Source organism: Schistocerca gregaria, chromosome X, assembly GCF_023897955.1.
Source record: "Schistocerca gregaria isolate iqSchGreg1 chromosome X, iqSchGreg1.2, whole genome shotgun sequence".
Taxonomy (NCBI): Eukaryota; Metazoa; Arthropoda; class Insecta; order Orthoptera; family Acrididae; genus Schistocerca; species Schistocerca gregaria.
This window is the reverse complement of record NC_064931.1, coordinates 119,098,033-119,118,461: the sequence shown is the minus strand read 5'-3', so window position 1 is coordinate 119,118,461 and position 20,429 is coordinate 119,098,033. Positions and strand designations below refer to the sequence as shown.

General features: G+C 42.4%; 2 protein-coding genes across 2 annotated transcripts in view; both read right to left on the bottom strand.

Annotated features, from left to right (window-relative positions):
* The window catches only part of LOC126297401 (ras-related protein Rab-31), a 443,067-nt gene that overhangs the window by 142,053 nt on the left and 280,585 nt on the right, over positions 1-20,429 (bottom strand). The gene's annotated exons all lie outside the window — the stretch shown is intronic.
* LOC126297399 (guanine nucleotide-binding protein G(f) subunit alpha-like) overlaps positions 1-20,429 on the bottom strand; it is a 62,317-nt gene that overhangs the window by 39,492 nt on the left and 2,396 nt on the right. The window contains exon 2 of the mRNA XM_049988158.1: positions 17,486-17,611. Coding sequence (XP_049844115.1) covers positions 17,486-17,597 — 112 coding nt within the window. The 5' untranslated portion in view covers positions 17,598-17,611. The remainder of the gene's footprint in view (positions 1-17,485; positions 17,612-20,429) is intronic.

Below are 20,429 nucleotides of genomic sequence, written 5' to 3'. Positions count from 1 at the left end.
TTTAAGTCCCGCTGGACCCGTCAACACCGGCATTGGACTGTTGATGACTGGAAACTTGTGGATGGATGTGTACGGGTATGGCGAAAACCTCACCAATCCATGGACCCTGCATGTTAGCAGGGGACAGTTCAAGCTGGTGGAGGCTCTGTAATGGCGTGGGGAGTGTGCAGCTGGAATGATATGAGCTACCTGGTATGTCTAGATACGATTCTGACAAGTTACACGTACGTAAGCATCCTGTCTGATCACCTGCATCCATTCATGTCCATTGTGCATTCCGACGGACTTGGGCAATTCCAGCACGACAATGCGATACACCACACGTTCAGAATTGCTACAGAGTGGCTCCAGGAACACTCTTCCTAGTTTTAAACACTTCCGCTGGCCACCGAGCTCCCAAGACATGAACATTATTGAGCATATCTTCAACGTGCTGTTTCGAGGAGATCTCCACTTCTTCGTACTGTTACGAATTTATGGACAGCCTTGCAGGATTCATGGTGTTCCCTCCAGCACTAGTTCAGACATTAGTCAAGTCCATGCCACGTCGTGATGAGGCACTTCTGCGTGCTCGCGGGGGCCCTACACGATGTTAGTCAGTTGTACCAGTTTCTTTGGCTCTTCAGTGTACATTAAATACCTGGTAGTAGCTGTATGAAGCGGACTGAAGTAGATCGACCACGTAAAATTAACCCTAGGAAAGGCAGTTCGCTGACTTGATATTCGTTTAAAGAATTCTCAGGAACTGTAATAGACCCACGGAGGCAGCTTACAAAGCCGTAGTCTGACCATTACTTGAATATTGTTCGTCAGTCTGAAACTCGAGCTAGACATGGTTGACAGATGATATAGAGAGAACGGCGTGTTTAGTCCCAGATTTGTTTCGTAAGCACTAAGGAGTCACGGAGATGCTCATCCAACCCCCGTGGTAGACGCTGCAAGTGACACGTTGTGCATCACGGTGTGCTTTAGTGTTGAAGTCCCGTGTCTGTACTTTCCCAGAAGAGTCAAGCAATATATTGCTTTCTCCTACCAATATCCCGCGAAGAAACCTGGAAAGTGAAACTAGAGGGATTTGATCTCACGTGGATTCTTGCCAGCACTCGATCATACGGTGCACCATGCATGTCTGGAACGGGAAGGGGGGAAAGTGACAACGATACACGGAAGTCCCCTCTGCTACAGCAAGGTGGCTTGCGCAGTGTAGTTGTTTCATAGTACACTAATTATATCTAGCAGCTTGTTGCTACATCTTTGGCAACCGAAACAGCGGCGTTATTTAGAGTCGGGTATTCCACAAGTCCTTAGCCTCTAGCCGGAGTTTAGGCGACAGATGATCCACACAAAAATCAAACCACTACTTTATTTTAGAAAGCCGTTGTTTCAGAGCACTGAGATGGCACTCTAGGAAATAGGGAGGATGATGAAGTTCCAGCCGGCCAGAGTGGCCGAGCGGTTCTAGGCGCTTCAGTCTGGAACCGCGAGACAGCTACGGTCGCAGGTTCGAATCCTGCCTCGGGCATGGATGTGTGTGATCTCCTTAGGTTAGTTAGGTTTAATGAGTTCTGAGTTCTAGGGGACTGATGACCTCAGCTGTTAAGTCCCACAGTGCTCAGGGCCATTTTTTTATGAAGTTCCAACGTCCCGTCGACGACGAGGTCATTACAAACAAAGCATAAGCTCGGATAGGACAAAGATGGGGAGAAAAATCTTGTAAACAGGGATCATCTCAATATTCATTTTAATCGTTTTAGAGAAGCACTGGAAAACCTAAATCTGGGTGATCGGGCCGGGATTTCTAACACACTTACCCTCATATTCGGGTTCAGTGTCAGATCACTGCAGCACAATGTACAGTATAATTTTAGATGACGTAAACGGCAGGGTGCGAGAACAGCGAGTAGGATGTATAACCATGCTACTCAATTGCCTGTGTCAAGCTTTTGATCTGGATGATAAATTCAGTGTCCATAACGAAGGCACCAGCAATGGAGACGTATTAGTGGTCAGTAGCGCTGACTTCGTGTTTGCATGATCACTTTCAAAGTACTCATCTCCCACTTGCATGCACTTTTTATAGAGTCTCTGCCAGTCCTCAAACACATGGCGCAGGCCACTCTTTGTCAGGTCCTTTAGAATCGCCTCACATTTCTTAAGTATTTACTTCAGACTTCTCAAATCAAATGCCCCAAAGCTTTTCCTTTAGTGACTGACGGTACAAGATCGAGGCTATAAGGCGGATGCGGTACACTGGTAATGTTGAATTGAGCCAGAAACGGCATGACTTTATTCGCAACATGAGGTCGTACATTGTCATGATGCAGTTGCCATCCAGTCCAAGAAAGTTCTGGTCGTTTCCTTCCAATGTGCTTCCTCAGTTTAGCCAATACTAACGTTCAGTGTGCTACTGTAACAGGTAGTGTGAGGGGAAACTGCATACTGGTAATTATACCCAAAAAAGTGTTATCACCATCACTTTCCCTGCAGATGGAACAACTTTCACCTTTTTTTGGTCTAGGAGAACCTGGTGATTGCAACACTGTCCCGGCTCGTTTTCCTTCAGGATCATAATGATGTAGTTGTTACTCACTACCGGTGACAATCGATTCCAGAAACGCATTGTATACAGTACTTTTCCTTAAAATTAACTAGTTTTAACGAAGGGGTTCATTGACTGCATACTCCCTATACATGGTCAGTAACTTCCTCAAAAGTCCACTTACAAACTTACAGAATACTGTTACCAAATTGTTAATTCCACTTGAACATCCCTTGACAACTATTTAACAGCAAATTGTCTTAATAAATTCTGCACAAAATTATACAAAACAGAATTCAAATGCTAATACTGACTCCAACTAATCCATGTAACCATTGACAAAGCTTCACCATGCCGTAACTTGCTTAAATCCTCTATTTAGCATCACACATAAATCTCTTAATGGCACTTTGCCATTAGTCTCACAGGTGCGCTATAGTCCAAAAGAATCTGCATTATCATCCATTAAACATCTCGGCCATCGAAAAGACTAGTCTTACCACTAGTCATAACAAATGCTCATGGGTAACACCATACCAACATTTATGGCCCAATTAAAATCAATGCTAGGCAAGTATTTCCCCTTAGCACACTCCTTCGACACAGTCCAGCCTGCTGGTAGCTAGTACTCCAAAAGTATTACAGTGTTGTGGTTTTACGTTTCTGCGCTCTAGGAGAAATGCGTGCCCACTCCTGTTCTCCAGGTCGTCTTTATAGTTCTGTTCTTCTCGGCTTGCTCCGTCCCAGGTTTCGGCACCAAAAAGTGTTGTGCCTTGAAAATGTAGTAATGACAGAGTGTACTAACAATAACTTTAGTTCTTGTAACAGAAGAACATACATCGACAAATATCAACAAGTCAGAAATATTCCTCCAAAGAATAAACAGATTGTCTCTCACTCATAGCCTTGTCTTACATCTCTTCCTGAGTGTTGGCCATCTGATACTGTGACAGTGGACCGACTGCCTCATGAGGAGAAGACGAAGAAAAACCACAGCCAAGTTTTTTTGATATCTACACCGACCAGCCTCATGAACCTATCTAAATACAGGTCGTACTGGAGGCTCATCCATACTGGATCACGGTCTCTCCGTTTCTATACAACATTCGCCAGAAAGAGAAATATTCGGGAGAGCTTATGACCACTGAACTATCCGCTGCCTGAATGTGTTGGATACGAGTAGTCCAGAGAGAATCCTTCGCCGGAAAACTAGACACACTTCAGAATAACTTACCACTGATCAGAGAGTCTAAGACCACATGGTACAACCTTTTCGTGGAAGACAGACTGTTACGCATAGGGGGTCGACTGCAGTGCGATATCCATGACAGGGTGCTCCTTGACAGTTCCAACTATTTCACACAATTGGTAACTATAGAGACAAACATCCGCCCCCTTCACTTTGGCGTTCGTTCTGTACTTCCCTAAATCTGGATCCTCAGAGAGCGCCAGGCAATCGAAAGAGTCCGACACTTTTGCTTCGTGTGTAAGATCCTGAATAACCCACAAGGGCAAAAAATTGAAGCACCACTGCCATAGGAACGAGCTACGCCTACTAAACCATTTGTTGTCATTGTGATAGACTTTTCCGGGCCATTATTCATCAAAGTGGGAAGGGAAATGCACAAATCACATATTGCTATTTTCGCATGTGCTACCAAGCGAGCGGTGCACCTCGAAATTTGTTCAGACTTGTCAACATATAAGTCACCCATGGCATTCCACCGATTCAGAACACGTGGACTACTACATACACGCTACAAACATGGAGCTATCACAACTCTGAAAAGCATTAACCATCACAAGCACCTATCAGTGCCTTGCCCACCACAATATTACATAGAAACTGATTGTCTCACAACCAGCTTGGTGTATATCACAGAATGTTCCTCTCTATGTGTTACTTCAATACACCGCTGTATCTGGTTGGAAGCGTCACTTGATAGTACAAACACCTTCTCATAATCCCGAAAGATCAACGCTAGACTTAATGTCAAAGCCCCTTTCAGCCTCTTAAATGTGACTTGACATTCCGCTGACAACTGGAATTTTACACCCTTGTTTAACTACTGCGTAAGGGGCTCTGCCATATACACAAATTCCTTCACGAATTTTCTATAATAATTGGCCGATCCCAGGAACGACTGTGCTCCTTGCTTGTCTGAGGAATCCCGCATTGTCTGTATTAATATGGAACCCATTATGACACCCTCCCAGCTAATCACCTGTCTGAGATAGCTGCCGGCCTCTGTGGCCGAGCGGTTCTAGGCGCTTCAGTCCGGAACCGCGCTGCTGGTACGGTCGCAAGTTCGAATCCTGCCTCGGGCATGAATGTGTGTGATGTCCTTAGGTTAGTTAGGTTTAAGTAGTTCTATGTTCTAGGGGACTGATGACCTCAGATGTTAAGTTCCATAGTGCTTAGAGCCATTCTGAACCATTCTGAGATAGCTCACGTCTTCCAGGGAAATGACACCTTTCCCTATTTAACATAAGATATTTGAAATGTAATCTCCTCAAAATTTCCCTTAACCATTGTAGATATTCCTTCATGTCCTTTGAAAGCATAACTACATTATTAAGGTACACTATACATTGACGAGGTTTCAGACCCCTCAATATTCCATCTAACAAAAATGGCTCTGAGCACTATGGGACTTAACGTCTGAGGTCATCAGTCCCCTAGAACTTAGAACTACTTAAACCTAATTAACCTAAGGACATCACACAAATCCATGCCCGAGTCAGGATTCGAACATGCGACCCTAGCGGTCTCGCAGTTTCAGACTGAAGCGCCTAGAACCACTCGGCCACACCGGCAGGCTCCATCTAACAATCGATGAAACGGGTTGGTGCATTTTTTAACCTGAATGGCATTCCTCAGTACTGACAATGACCCCCAGGGGACTGGAAACACTGTCCTTGGCCAGTTCCATGGAACCACCTCCAATTGATGATACCCACTCCTTAAATCTATCATAGAGAATTACTGGTACTGCCGCAAGTTACTGAAGGTTATCGTAATGTTTGGTATCGGGTATGCATCTGTTATCGAGTTACTATTCAAATGTCGATATTCGCAACAAAATCTATACTTTTTTGTTCCAACCACTGATTTTTTTGGTATGACAATGACAGCTGCTCCCCGAAGACTAGCACTCTCCTGTATTATGTCATCTTTCAGCTGTTAGTTAATGAAGCCATCCATAATTGAGGCAAATGCCAAGGTACGGAATACGGTTTTCAATATACAGGTGCTTCGTTTCCTGTTGGAGTTCTGTGTTACATTATGGGTGTCCTGGTAATGGACACTGAGGATTAAAGACATCTTCAAATTTCAGTAACAGTTTCTCCCTTTCTACACACTCTGTTCCCTTCAAATACTCTACCATTGCATTTAACGCAGCTGTACTGTTGACTTGTGTATGACTATGTCCCACATACGACATGCCCAAATCATCTTTGTCCAAACTGTCTAAACTCGCTACCAACAATTATTTGATTAGCTTTTTCTCACTGGCGCCTAAATTATTGAAACTGATGGGTACTACTCGCTCAATGTTCGTTTCTTATACGTGTACAACACTTCTCTGTGTAAAAACATCTGGATGCATTCAGTATATCATTCTACTGTAGTGGCTCTATCACACAGATGTTAACAGACAACTCTAGCCCTCCACTGACCCAGAATATACTGGCGTCCAAAATTAAAGCAACAATCCCCTACTTCCCCATCCTCAGTGTAATTCACGACATAATCATACAAACTGTCAAAGATGTCTGTACGATCGTATTCTGCACGGAAGACAACATCCCAGTCGGCGATAACCACCCGTCAACGATGATGGCAGGGCACCAACAGATGGGGTAATATTTGCTATGTAGTCCCACACCCACAGTCACAGACGGTGCAGTATGGCACAGAGAAGACGCCTTCTAGACTCTCTGCCGTGCCGCGCGGGATTAGCCGAGCGGTCTTAGGCGCTGCAGTCATCGACTGTGCGGCTGGTCCTGGCGGAGGTTCGAGTCCTCCCTCGGGTATGGGTGTGTGTGTTTGTCCTTAGGATAATTTGGGTTAAGTAGTGTGTAAGCTTAGGGACTGATGACCTTAGCAGTTAAGTCCCACAAGATTTCACACACACACACTCTGCCGTGGAGGATTGTAGGAAGACTGGAAGCAGGACAGTCACAAACTGATGTGACCTGATGGCTTAATGCGAATCGTTCTGTTGTTTCTCGGATGTGTTGACACAATATCGAGACCGAAACTGTACCCCGAAGACCAGTATGATGTGACATCACAAAGAGAGGACCGTTGTTTGTAATGGTACGACAGTACCGCCTAATACTGCATGGCAACTGGCATCTGACGTCATAGCACCCACTGGACGAGTTGTATCGAGGCAAACGGTGTACAGAAGGCTTCAGGAGAGTGCCCTTTATTGTCGGAGACCTGGTGTTGTGTATCTCTGACGCGTCTTCACAAAAGGGAACGTCTAGAATGGAGTCGTCGACATGCCACCTGGACTGTCGAACAGTGGGCCAATGTTCTTTTCATAGATGAGTCCCGTTTTGGTTTGGAGAATGATTCTCGACGGTTTCGCATCTGGAGGGGACGTAGAACACGATTTTGGGAGCCAAACGTTGTGGAAAGTGACTGATATCGAGGAGTGAGTTCCACCATCATCGTCGAGGTCAATTTTGCCGTGATGCTTGAACAGAAAGTCTTGTCCCAGGATTGCGCAGCAACCTTCACTTACATGAGGCACTACTTTCTCATACTCCTGGAAACTCAATACTTCCGAACCTAGTGACACGACATCTGTCTCCCACTCCACACCAACTATATCGCGGTAGGTTTAACTGTTTCCTATCTGTGAGGTCGAGACTTGCCACTGACACATGTGCCCCTGTGTCCGACACTTACAACTCCCACTACGCCACACTCTACCTCTGCATACATCTCTGTAGCATTAAAATTTAATGTGAACGGCACTCAGAGTTCTTGGGTTTACCGTTTATATGCTTTACCTAGTTTCCACAATCCGTCCATCAGTGCCCAACCACATCACACATCTCAAATTGTGGTTGGCAGTATTGCCTCTAGATGTGGCTGGCAGTATTGCCTCTAAATGTGCCCTGAAGAGTCACACCTGTAATGCCTTCTGTCAGTAGATAAAATACTTCGCCTATTGTGCAACCCTGTCACTATTCTATTTCCTTCAGCCTCGTTACTATCCTGCTAGCAGTGTTCAGGTCTTTCAGGACACCTGCCCAAACCCTCCTAGACATATCAGGTAGTAGACCCCTCAGCAAGGCATCTAGTACTCTAGGCTCGGCCTCCTGGAGGATAGTTTTATTCATTTCATCACTTCCCGTTAACTAGTAAGTATGTACAGTGACTTTTCTTACCATAGCAATGAAACTTTCCACTGATTCACTGTACTTCTTTAATGGTCCACATAAATGCTCCCAGAAAAACTTAACGCTGTTCTACTACTTATAGCGTTCCTGGAGACCTTGTTTTAATTGATCATATGTTAGTGCACTTCTCGACTCTTCATTATATCTAACAAATGCTTTTGCCCCCCTGTCAACCTTAACTTAGCCATTTGCAACAGCTGTTCATCTGTTCCAACACCTAATTTTTGCTGCTGCTTCCAGCTAATACAGGATGATTAAATTAAAGATACACTTTCAAAACGCTGTAAAACACGAACCGCTGCTGAGAATAACGTCAAATTTGAACGTAATATTATCGAAGAAGGAGGAAACATTACAGAAACAAAAAAAAATTAACGAAGATTTTATCACTACATGGTACCGTAAGCGGCATAATATCCAAAATAAAAGACTCAGGGCACTTAGCTGTTCCTCAGTTTGAGTCTTGAGACGCTCAGCATGACTCTCTCTCTGCAGGATTGTGTGCTGCTGGTAAAGCTCTTTTACACGAACGGTGACTGTTCGCCACAAGCTATGCAAATGTTCCAGACGCTCAAGGATGTGAAAAAAGGTACTGGTCCGATGTCTTCTAGTGGTCTGGAGAAAATGATAATGAATTCGAAAAGACACATTCTTTTGAAGTGCAATGTGGCAGAGGGGGGGGGGGGGGGGGGGGACAATTGATTCGACGTCAGTGGAAGATATGGCCACAGCATAGCATGAGAGATCGAGCGGTGCTGTGCAGATATGCAGTGCACGCGAAATTGCCCAAACTTTGGACATGTCTGTGAGCACGGGGAATAATTTTCTACGAAACATCCTGCATTGCTACCCTTACAAGATTACCCATGTTCAGGAGTTGCTTGACGCTGACCCGCCAGGAAGACAAACACTTGCTCTAGAATTTCTCGCTGGCGTGGAAATGGACAATAAAAGGCCCTGGAATGATGATCAATGATAATCAATGATGATCAATGAAGACCATAGAATGATGATGAACTATGATCAGACGAAGCCCATTTCCATCTCCATCTCGAAAGACATGTCAATATATGGAACAGTAAAATATGGGCAACGGCAAACCCTCATGCACATCATCCGGTGCCGCTTCACTGTGCAAAGATAATTGTGTGGTGTGGGTTGAAGGCGTTGTTATCTTAGGGGCATATTTTTTTTTCGAGTACATGGGTCCTGCAGATCACGCTACCTGTACCATCACTGGTAAACGCTATGAGAGTCTTTCGCGCTCCAACGTCACTCCAACTCTTCAACAACGTGGGTGAGTGAGTAGGATCATTTTTATGCAAGATGGCACTCTCCGCACATTGCGCACCCACTGAAGCGGTGCGGCAGAGGCATTTCGGAAATGTTAGAATCATCCGCCATTGCCCTACAGCCTGGCCGTCCGGATCACCTGATGTTAATCCGAGCGACTTCTGGCTGTGGTATTATACGAAAGATGCTGTGTTCTGTGCTTCGATTCCAAACTTAGGTGAAATGAATGCACGCATTGCACAACGCATTCCGAGCGTCACCCATGAGACACTCCGATCTGTTACGTAACATGCTTTTTCTCTATTTCAACTAGTCGCAGAAAACGGTGGACAGCATACTGAGCATGTCTTGCGCCAGATGAACGACAGTTAAAAAATGATTTCATTCTTATTTTTGGCCTCAGTGCAGTTAAATAAGATGCCATTGCTGCTTTTTATGCAGGTTTTGACTCCAAAACAATTAAAAACCGATTTTTCCTAACCGATGTGATACGACCCCGCCATGATGAATGGGCATACATCACTAACAGTTCCACAACTTTTGAACGCAAAATTGGCATAGTACGGTTGGTTTAATGTGCAGCTCATTGAGTGTATTGCGATTCATCTGTCTTTTTAGTCGAACTCATTTACCTTATGACGCCTACAGCGCCATCTAGTGCGAAAAGTTTCCTTAGTTTTGTTTTTGTTTTCATAATGATTTACCCTGAGTTACTAATTTGGTGTTCAGATTAGACGTCATTCTGAGCAGTAGTTCTTCTTTTTACAGTGTTTTGAAAGTGAAACTTTAATTATAATCACCCTGCACACTGAGACGACAAAAGTCATGGCATATTTCCAATTATCGTGACGGTTTTCTTTTTCCCGGCGTAGTTCAAATGGTTCAAATGGCTCTGAGCACTATGGGACGTAATTGCTGTGGTCATCAGTCCCCTAGAACATAGAACTACTTAAACCTAACTAACCTAAGGACATCACACACATTCATGCCCGAGGCAGGATTCGATCCTGCGACCGTAGCGGCCGCGCGGTTCCAGACTGTGGCGCCTAGAACTGCTCGGCCACTACGGCCGGCCCCGGCGTAGTGTAACAACTCGACGTGGTATGGTCTCAACAAGTTGTTGAATGTCCTGTCCTCTTTAAAAATATTGAGTCATGATGCGTCTATAGCCGTCCATAGCTACGAAAGTGTCTCCTGTGCCGGATTTAGTGTAAAAACTGACCTCACGATTACATCACATAAATGTTCGATAGGATTCATGTCGCTCAGTCTGGGTGGCTAAACCACTCGCTCCAATTGTCCAGAACGTTCTTCAAGCCAGTCTCAAATAGTTCTGGCCCGGTGACATGGCGCACTCTCTTCCATAAAAATCCCGTCGCTGTTTGGGAACATGATTTGCTGTAAACAGTCTCCATGTAGCCGAACATAGCCATTTATGGCCAATGATCCGTTCAGTTGGACCAGAGGACCCACTCCATTCCGTGTAGACACAGTCCACAGCGTTTTGGCGCCACCACCAGCTTGCAAAGTGCCTTGACAATTTGGGTCCATGGCTTCGTTTGATCTGCGTCACACTCGAACTTTACCATCAACTCTTACCAACTGAAATCGGGACTCATTTCACCAGGCCACGGTTTTCCAGTCGCCTAGAGTCCAACCTATATGGTCACGAGCCTAGAGGGACACTGCAGGCGATGTACTGCTGCCAGCAAAGGCACTCGCGTCGGTCGTCTGCTGCCATGGCTCATTAATGCCAGATCTCGCCGCACTTTCCTAACAGACGCGTTCGTCCTGCGTCCCACAGTCGGTCACGGCGTTGTCTGTGGTGAGAGGTAATGCCTGAAATTTTGTATTCTCGGCACAATCTTGACACTGTGGATCTCGGGATACAGAATCCCCTAACGATTTCCGAAATGGAATGTCCTATGCGACTAGCCCCAACTACCATTCCGCGTTCAAAGTCTGCTAATTGCCGTCGTGCGGCCATAATCGCGTCGGAAACCTTTTCACATGAATCACGTGGCAACAAATGACAGTTCCGCCAATTTACTGCCCTTTTATACCTTGTGTGTGTTATACTACCACCATCTGTACGTGTGCACATCGCTGTCCCATGACTTTTGTCAGCTCACTTTATATCCTGAGTTGATTTGCCAGAAAAGGGCGTAACTAAACTAGCGGCAGCTGGACCCACCAATGGAGTAGCCACACTGGATGATGCCCTATCGTCCTTCGTAGCAATTGTTTGTCTGCGCGTCTCCGCCTTCAATTGAGCTACCTGATTTATTGATGACTGAATCGCCTCCTGTCTAGAAACAACCTGCGTCCCAGACTCTGTCATTCTGAAAACTTTAACCACAGTACACAACCAGGTACACTAAGAACAGGAACAAAAAGAAAAATTAATGGCTTAAACACTCACAACCATAGGATACTGACTTACATCTTACAACAAATCATTAGTAACTTCTGCTCTGTAAAACACTCCACCGATTCCGACACACACTTGGTGGATTGTGGTCTAGTAGGTTGTACTGTAAGCAACGTACTGACCGAAAGTAAGGCTCCTTAGTATTGCCAAGAAATTGTGACAAATCAGCCAGTTCCTCTGGCTTCATAAATGTTACTTTCAGATTACGATGGGAGTCCCACCTTGAACCCATCTCCCCTGAACACTAAAATAGGAGAAGGGAAACAAAACAATTCGTCCACTTACCTCATTGTAACTCTCGGTGCTAACGGTTCATAGTAACTGACAGAAAGTCATCGAGGAAAACACAAGTAATCTCTGCCGTTCCCCAAGGAAGTGTTATAGGTCCTCTGCTGTTACTGATCTACATAAAGGACTTAAGAGACAAACTGAGTATCACTCTTAAATAATTTGAAGTCGATGCTGTCATTTACCATGTTCTAAAGTCATCAGATGATCAAAACCAATTACAAAATGATTCTGACAAAAACCTGCATCGTGCGAAAAGTGGCAACTGATCCTCAATAATGAAAAATGTGAAGTCTTTCGCATGAGTATTAATAGGAATCCGCTAAATTTCGGCTACAAGATAAATCACACACATCTAAAGACAATAACTCTAACTAATTAGATACGGATTGCAATTACGAATACCTTATACTGAACAATCTCATAAATCATATGTTGGTGCCAACGAAGCAAAGACTGCTTTTTATTGGCGGAACACTTAGAAAATGCAACAGGTCTACTAAAGAGACTCCTTACCCAATGTTTGTCTGCCCTTTACAGGAGTATTATAGTGCGGCGTGGAATCCACATCAGATAGGGTTGGTGGAGGGCATCGAAGAAGTTCAATGAAAGAAGGGCAGCTCGTTTTGTATTATCACTAAATAGATGAGAGAGTGCCACGGATATGATATGCGACATAGGGTGGCAATCATGAGAACAAAGGCGTTTTTCGTTGCAGCAGTATCTTCTCATGATATTTCATCACCATCTTTCTCCTCAGAGTGTGAAAATATTTTCTTGTCGCTCACTTATATAGAGAGAAATGATGATCATAATAAAATACGAGAAATCGTAGATCACATGGAAAGGTTTAACCGTTCCTCTTTCCTACGCACTGCTGGAGAGTGGAACGATAGGGAAAAAGCTTGAAGGTGATTCTATGAACCCTCTACTACACACTTAATTTTAGATTGCAGATTAATCATGTAGATGTAGAACAGCTGTGTCAATAACGTGGTGCCGCGTCCAGCTGCAGACATACGTCTCAGTGACGGTTAATTCATCAGACAAAACAACTCTAAAGGCCTTGGGTGGTTAACCACTGTAGTGGCAGTGTTGAATTGAGGCAGTGGGTTGACATCATAATGATGACTGGTAATTGTTAAGGAAACGTCATTTATAGTCATACATTTTATCAGCAAACAACTACAATTCTTGTAGCGATGCTCTGCAGCACCGACCCTCCCCCCACCCCAAGTGCGTGCTCTTAGCACTGATGCAACAGGTGGCCAGTGGCCGGGTTGACGTCAGTGATGGGGCAGGAATGTTGACATGCAGAGTCAGCTGTATGTAAGTACATTCTTAGCTTGGGCCTGCAATTTAGGTCAAGCACGCACGGAACGCAGATAGGTGCGAAGATCCGCTGTTATTCTTACAATGGAAAACAGGCATCAACAGTGGTGCCCACCCTTGGGAGCGCAGGCGTACAGCACCTGTGTGGTGGGGTTGGGAATGCTGGCATGTGGAGTCTGTAGCACACGTGTACCACCGCAGCAACACGATGAGGACGTGCTGATAGACGTGGAGACGCACCGTGATTCTGGTAACATCAGACCACCCACGGTGCTGACGTCCCTCCCTCGTCCCCCTTGTGAGCAGAGGTGTACAGCATCGGTATTCCCACCCAGGCATAGGTTGTAAAGAAGCTCCCCCTCAGTGCAGAAGACTGGCTGTGGGTGCAGTCAGTCTAGAGGTGACCTATCGACTAGAAGGTGCTATGTCCACTGTGATGGGCTTGGAACAAGTACTCGGTGCATTGTTGATGGGAATCAGGTCTCGTGGTGGATTCTGGCGGATCCATGTAGCTAAAGTGCCTGGTGTAGTTCTCCCTTTGTAAATAGTGCTGTCAGGCTGAGATCCCTTTGGCTAAAAATGATGGGTATTTATACAGGCTCAGTGTCTTCCTGCTTTGCCAAAGCACTGCTTCCAAACACATACACCAAAAAAAGTCTTTAGCTCAGGGTTGTAGTAACTGGCCTGCTGGCCCCACAATCTCACTACCTTTCTGCTCCACCAACATTTTCACATTTCTGGCCCCCAGCTGGTCTCTCCATGTGGAAATCGAAGTGCCTACTCAGAATGCCCTCTTTTAACCGCTGACACAGTGCTCCTTTTTTACTCAGTAGGAACTAAAAATAGTAGCTGCTCTGCGTGTCTAGAGAAGTCACTGTGTTCGATGCAGAATCTTGAGGGCACAGGAGCAGATGAAATTTGTTCAGACTGCCAATTTCCTCTTCACCTCCGAAGCCCTGAGGGCCCTCCAATCTCTACAGCACTTGTACCCAGAAACTATAGTAATCCAGAATATGTAGGACGCCCTTCTCCACCTACAAAAGCTCAAGAAGGCGTCCGTCTGAAAGATATCAGGGCACATGGCAATTCAGAGAAACAAATTACCTAATGTGTCAGTGTGCCACCCCCTTCCCCTTGCTACCTGCCATCACTTCGCTGCTGAGGTACAGAGGGAAAGAAGAGGGGCTGAAAGTGATGGACAAAAAACTGTTAATACTGAAGTCACAACACATCTATGGTGTACCTCCTTCCAGCAACAAAGACGAGATCCTACCCACTCGTCTTCTCATAGGTCGAGGAGGAGCTGTGTAACATGTGGGCACAATAGGCATGGCAATGCCATTCAGGCATGCTGGATTGCATGACATAGCGTTTTTGGAGGAGTCTTGCTTCAGCATATCCTAATATCATGGCCCTTCAATAACTGGATGTTACTATGATGACCAGAATCTGACAGCTTTCACTGTTGAATGATATTGTGGACCAATGACAGGTGTGATTGTTTGGAGTGCCATTTGACAAACACGGATTTCAGCATAGAGAGGGCAATCTGAACAGAACCCACTTCAGTCCTCATTTCCCACAGCCTTATTCCTGTTCCGAGTCATATTATCAGACCAAGTTACTGTCTTTGTGTTACTTTCAGCAACAAGAGTATGCAATTGTATGGGTTCAACTGAAAATATCACCCTAATGCACAATACAAGTATGGCACCATAGTTTGACATGACAGCTGGAGCGAGTCATTAGAGTGCATTCGACATTTTGTGGGGCTTGCAGACCTATACTGTGCAACTATCATTAATTGATTCTGTGTGACTCCTGCACACCTGGAGCACTAGCAAGTTCTGAAGTAATTTGTGCAAGAGTAGAAAACTTATTTCTATTCAGCATTTGAATGAATACTGTTGTAATAACACACTTCCTACCACCTCCACAGTGGACAAACACAGCTAGTTTTGTGATAAGAACAGCTTTGTTCTGTTGTGATACTACCCTTTTTCCAATCATATTATATTTGCAACTATGGTGAAAGACAGGCCTGTCTAAAGACCAACCAGTGGCTTTCCCGCTATAATAATCAGGGAGATCATGCCTTGTAGACATCCTCCAACAAGTTTATTCTTTATAGGTGATCTCACCTCACTAAAAGTGACTAAAAGTGATTATTTACACATTTCATAATCCACAATGACTAAGTCCAACTTCAAGGTGAATTCAGGAGAATTTACTGGTAAGTTCTCACCACAAATGCTATTGTATGTAGCACAATGTTAGGTTACTTGTGTGTTTCTTCTGTCAGAAACTTTAGTCAGAAAAATTGCTGCAACAAATGGCAATTGTGGAAACCAGATATTTTTCTTGGATTTGGAGAGCACTGTACATAAGTTGCTACATCCTACCACAATTAACAACAGTTTTGCTTGAGTGATATCAAACATGATACTTACAAATATAATTATATATTATATTGACCAGTTTACAATACCACTGAGGGCATCTCTTCAGATGGAATACAGTCACATTTTTTGTCAAAACTATAAGCATATATTACATCCACCTGCTTAGCTGGGTGGTAATGTGCTCGCCTCCCATGCAAGCGAGCCCAGGTTCAATTCCCGGTCGGGTTAGAGATTTTCTCTGCTCAGGGACTGGGTGTTGTCATCATCATCATTTCATCCTCATCACCAATGCGTAAGTTGTCCAATGTGGCATCAACTGAAATAAGACTTGCACTTGGCAGCCGAAGATCCCTGAATGGGGTCTCCCGGCCAACGATGCCATACGCTCATTTCATTTCCAAACATTATGAGTGAAAATGCTCAAGTCAGGTACCAGAAATCATAGATTAAGTCTGCCATGCAAAACAGCAAGAATTACTCCTCAAGTACAGACATTCAGCATCAAGTACAATGTCTGTTCTTATAACAAGCCATACCTGTGTAATAATTCTTGCTGTTTTTCCTGGAGGACTTCATCTATGATTTCTGTTATCTGACTTGAGCATTTTACCTCGTATTTACATATATAATTTTAATGTATTGTGACTTTATTCCTTCAGAAGAAGCTACTCCTACTGGTATTAAAACCTGGTCAAGGCTTATCACAAATAAACTTTATGCAACTGATTATCTGTATATATCATGTAATGAAAATGTCATTGAAGAGTAAATGTATGGATGTATCAATTCAGATGTCAGATTTCTTTGAAAAAGACTCTGCATACCTATCTGTTATCGACTTTACAAAATATCCTACTGTTCACATTTTTCAGGACAATATTTTCTCAGTATATAGTGTATTTATCCCATAAGACAGCAACATATGAAAAGATTTCAGGTACCACATGTTAGATATTTTTACTAAATGTTGATATACTGGCAGATATATGCAAATATGAAGCAAGAAAAACTAGGTTCTTTACTCAGCATATCTGTGTGTTGCCTTTTTTAATTATCTTATGTGAAAGATGTCTCCAAGGACTGCTACACTCTAATAGAGGAATTAGTCATATTTTCTTTTAAAGAAACTGCTCCAGAAACATGCTCAGATAAAACAAGTAAATAAGCATACAGTTTATGGAAAGCAATAATGGTTTTGAATGAAAGCTCCATAAAAACACAGTTAAACACTTGTCACATCTTATATATTCATTCTTTCTGCCATAATATAAGGTCAAAGTCTCAGAGGAAGAAACTTCTCATAACTGCATTGCTCACTTACTATAGGAAAGTGTATGTTCACAGCAAGAAACTCACTGTATAGGGGAAATTTTCTTGGAGTCTATAAATGGCTCCCTCATGCTGTGACGGTTTTTCTATTACTGACATCTCACATGTACTAAAATAATCCTGTGTATCCTAAAGAAAGCATTTGTTTTACCAGAGGTATTTAATTATGGTGGAAACGAATTTAGTGTTTGTACTAGATCCACTAAGTACCTAAAAATAAAGTGCAGAACATAAGTCACATTAAATGTTACCTGAAGGTAAACATCTCCAGTGAAGGATCAAGAAAATGATGTGATTCTTTAACAGCTCCTGGCATATTTGTTCACAGATGAGTCAATTAATCTATCACTGGTACTCAGTGGCCAAAGCATTAGCATAAAGTGTTTTTAACTAAGGTACATTTTGTTGTAATTATTAGTTTATTCTATCTGAAATAGTTTGATCACTCACCAAGAAGTAATAACTTCACTATTTTTTCATACTTTCTGTGCCATATTTTCAGCTGCTTATCCAGCTCATCACTGTGTTTTTTTGCTTCGTTAACTTTTTTCACACAGGCCATAGTGGTATATGTCCCTGTTGTCAAAAATAAAAATAAATATAATTATACTTGTAAGTATCATAGCTTGAATAATTATATTCATGTTTATGATGACAGTACCAGTTCCAAATATAAAAAACCAATCACCTAGAAGTGAAAAAAAAATCCAAGGAAACTTCCAGAATGTAATGTGCTTAATGTGATTTTGATTTTTTATTTAGTTCTGTTTGATTATTCAGTATACAGAGGGTATACCTTCAACTGCCTTTCAGATGCTAATGGAATAAATGAACATCAAATAAACGGAAGAACACAGTAGCTTATAATGGTAAGCAAAATGCCTAATACTGAAGATGCTGGTGGTGAACCAATACATACTGTGGTGTTTTATTGTATTCTTTCTGTTTCTTCATCTATCTGTAGGCAACAAATGTTGTATGGATGTTGATCAAATATACATATAAATTTTATGTCAATTCATTACAAGATTAATGGGACATACAAATATATACATAACATAATAAATTCATAGTCTGTTAATCATAAGTCTTGCCCTCCTTAAGCATCAAATCCTTTTATTTACAACAATGGTAATCTAAAAGTTTTACATCACTAACAGTTGTGCATTAGATATGTAAACATGACAAAAAAATAAGGGCCAAAGGACAGCCTTTTCAACTTTGGCTCTACATAAACATATCTACAAAATATTATTGGCCAACATAGTCACTTACACAGTAAAATCATTGCTCAAATGGAACTGTTTTAAATTCTGCTTCAAATTTCTTTTCATATTCAAATTTTCTGTGCATACTGGCAGTCTGTTGTAAAGTTTAACATCAATATGGCTCATGTGCCTTTGTGTGTACGTTCTTTTTGTTCACTGTGTATGGAGTACTGTGCTGTATTGGGTATTCTAAGAATGAAAGCCAGTATTTTTAACTGTAATTTGATCCTTTACTGCTATGAAACCTGAACATTGTTGAACACAGATTGAGCTTCTAAGTGGTATAATTGTAGTTTTAGATGTGGCTAATGAGGATAAGATGGACAGAAAGAAAATCTAATGATGTTGTGAAATAAATCAATGTGCCAAGAGACCTCATAGCTATTGAAAAATATAGAATATTTTTTGGTTGGTTGTTTAGACATGATAACCACATGTGAAGGAAAAATTCTGGGAAAGAAAAGAATCAGGAGGCTAAGAAAGAAAGTAGTAGAAGAGCTATTGAAGGTGCTAAAATCTGAAAATGATCAAGAAATGAAGTGGGCATCACAAAATAGAGATGAGTTGTGCCAGCAATAAGACATAGAATTTAGAAGTCGATGATGATGAAATTTATTGATAAAGAACATTTTGTTGCATAACACAACCCATTAAGTTATCCTACTTCTCCATTGGTCTTAGTAAATCTTCATCTACAGGAGTATTCTTTACATGTTGTTCTCATATTAGATGCACTATTGACTGTTTAGTGGAGTTTTCTTTAACCTTGTGATAGAGCAGTTAAGATATTTTTCAGTAGGTTTCAGTCTTAAGTGTACCTTTTTACTTTTCCTGTAAGAGTAAAATAGTGTGTTTATTTCCATTCTCAAAGTAGTGTTAGCCAATAATTTTACTGCTTAACATGAAAATTTTGGGATGAATCTATAAATAAATATCTGCTAGAGTCAGGCCATCTTTTTCTCATCATTATATTTGTCAAGATAAGAATCTTTTCATATTATGGCTGTCAGGATCTTAAGGATTTTACTCAACATAGCATGTACTATTGTAGGAATTCATGGCATATGGATGATGCATTATGTTTCATTGCACATTGTAAAAGATGATTTGTTATTAATGTTTATAATATTGCACAGTAAATGGCCTACATTTGTTGGACAAAAAATTAGCCACATGATACACTGGGGTTATTACTAGCTGCAAGAAGCTGTTTGGAATAAGCTACAACAGTGACCACAAATTTCAGAAGTGTACCCTAACACACATGATGTCAGCAGAGTTAGGATAGTGCAGTGCCATTTATTTTCAGTATATGTACCTTGAAGTGGAAGGGTAAGGTGACACAGGAGCAAAAGAGGATTACAGAATTCAAGTGTATTAGTCTTTGAGAGATCTGGCAGATTTTGTAATAGTGTCAGATCTCTCTCTGCTACTGGTTTATCAGCAGTGGTAGATACATAATAGGCATCAGATATATAGTGAAGAGATGCTAATGACAGACTAATATCACCTTCTTGTATCTCACCTCATTGCAGGAAATTGTTTCGATATGGAGCAGGAAATCAACTTTGAACATTCCTGTGTTCTTCTGAAGAAGAACTTTGTCCAAAAGCTGAAAATATTTGCAGAGTTACTTTTACATTGTGTAACTGAATGTGTACTTTATGCAGCAAGTATCAATCTATCCTTCCTATATTGTTGAACATTCTTACTCATTTTGAAATGATCGCTCCAGAGAGAATTGCACTGCATGGTTATTTCAAATAGAACTGCAGATAAGAGAACCCATGCCATTCCTGCCTATGACATTGCAGTGGATTGGAGAGACATAAGTATTGGTCAATGGGGGATATTGAATGTGCTGTCTGGTTAAACAAATCATATTTCTGCCTGAATGTGGATGAATCATAGTACTTCAGACCTCAGAAGTCCCAGTGCTACTAACTGACCACCGTGTCATGCTTAACAGATAGGCTTCACTGGATGCGGATATGGAGAGGGAAGTGATCAGCACACTGCTTTCCCAGCCATTGTCAGTTTTCGTGACTGGAGCTGCTCCTTATCATTTAAGTAGCTCCTCAAATAGCCTCACAAGGGCTGAGTGCCCCTCACTTGCCAAAAGTGCT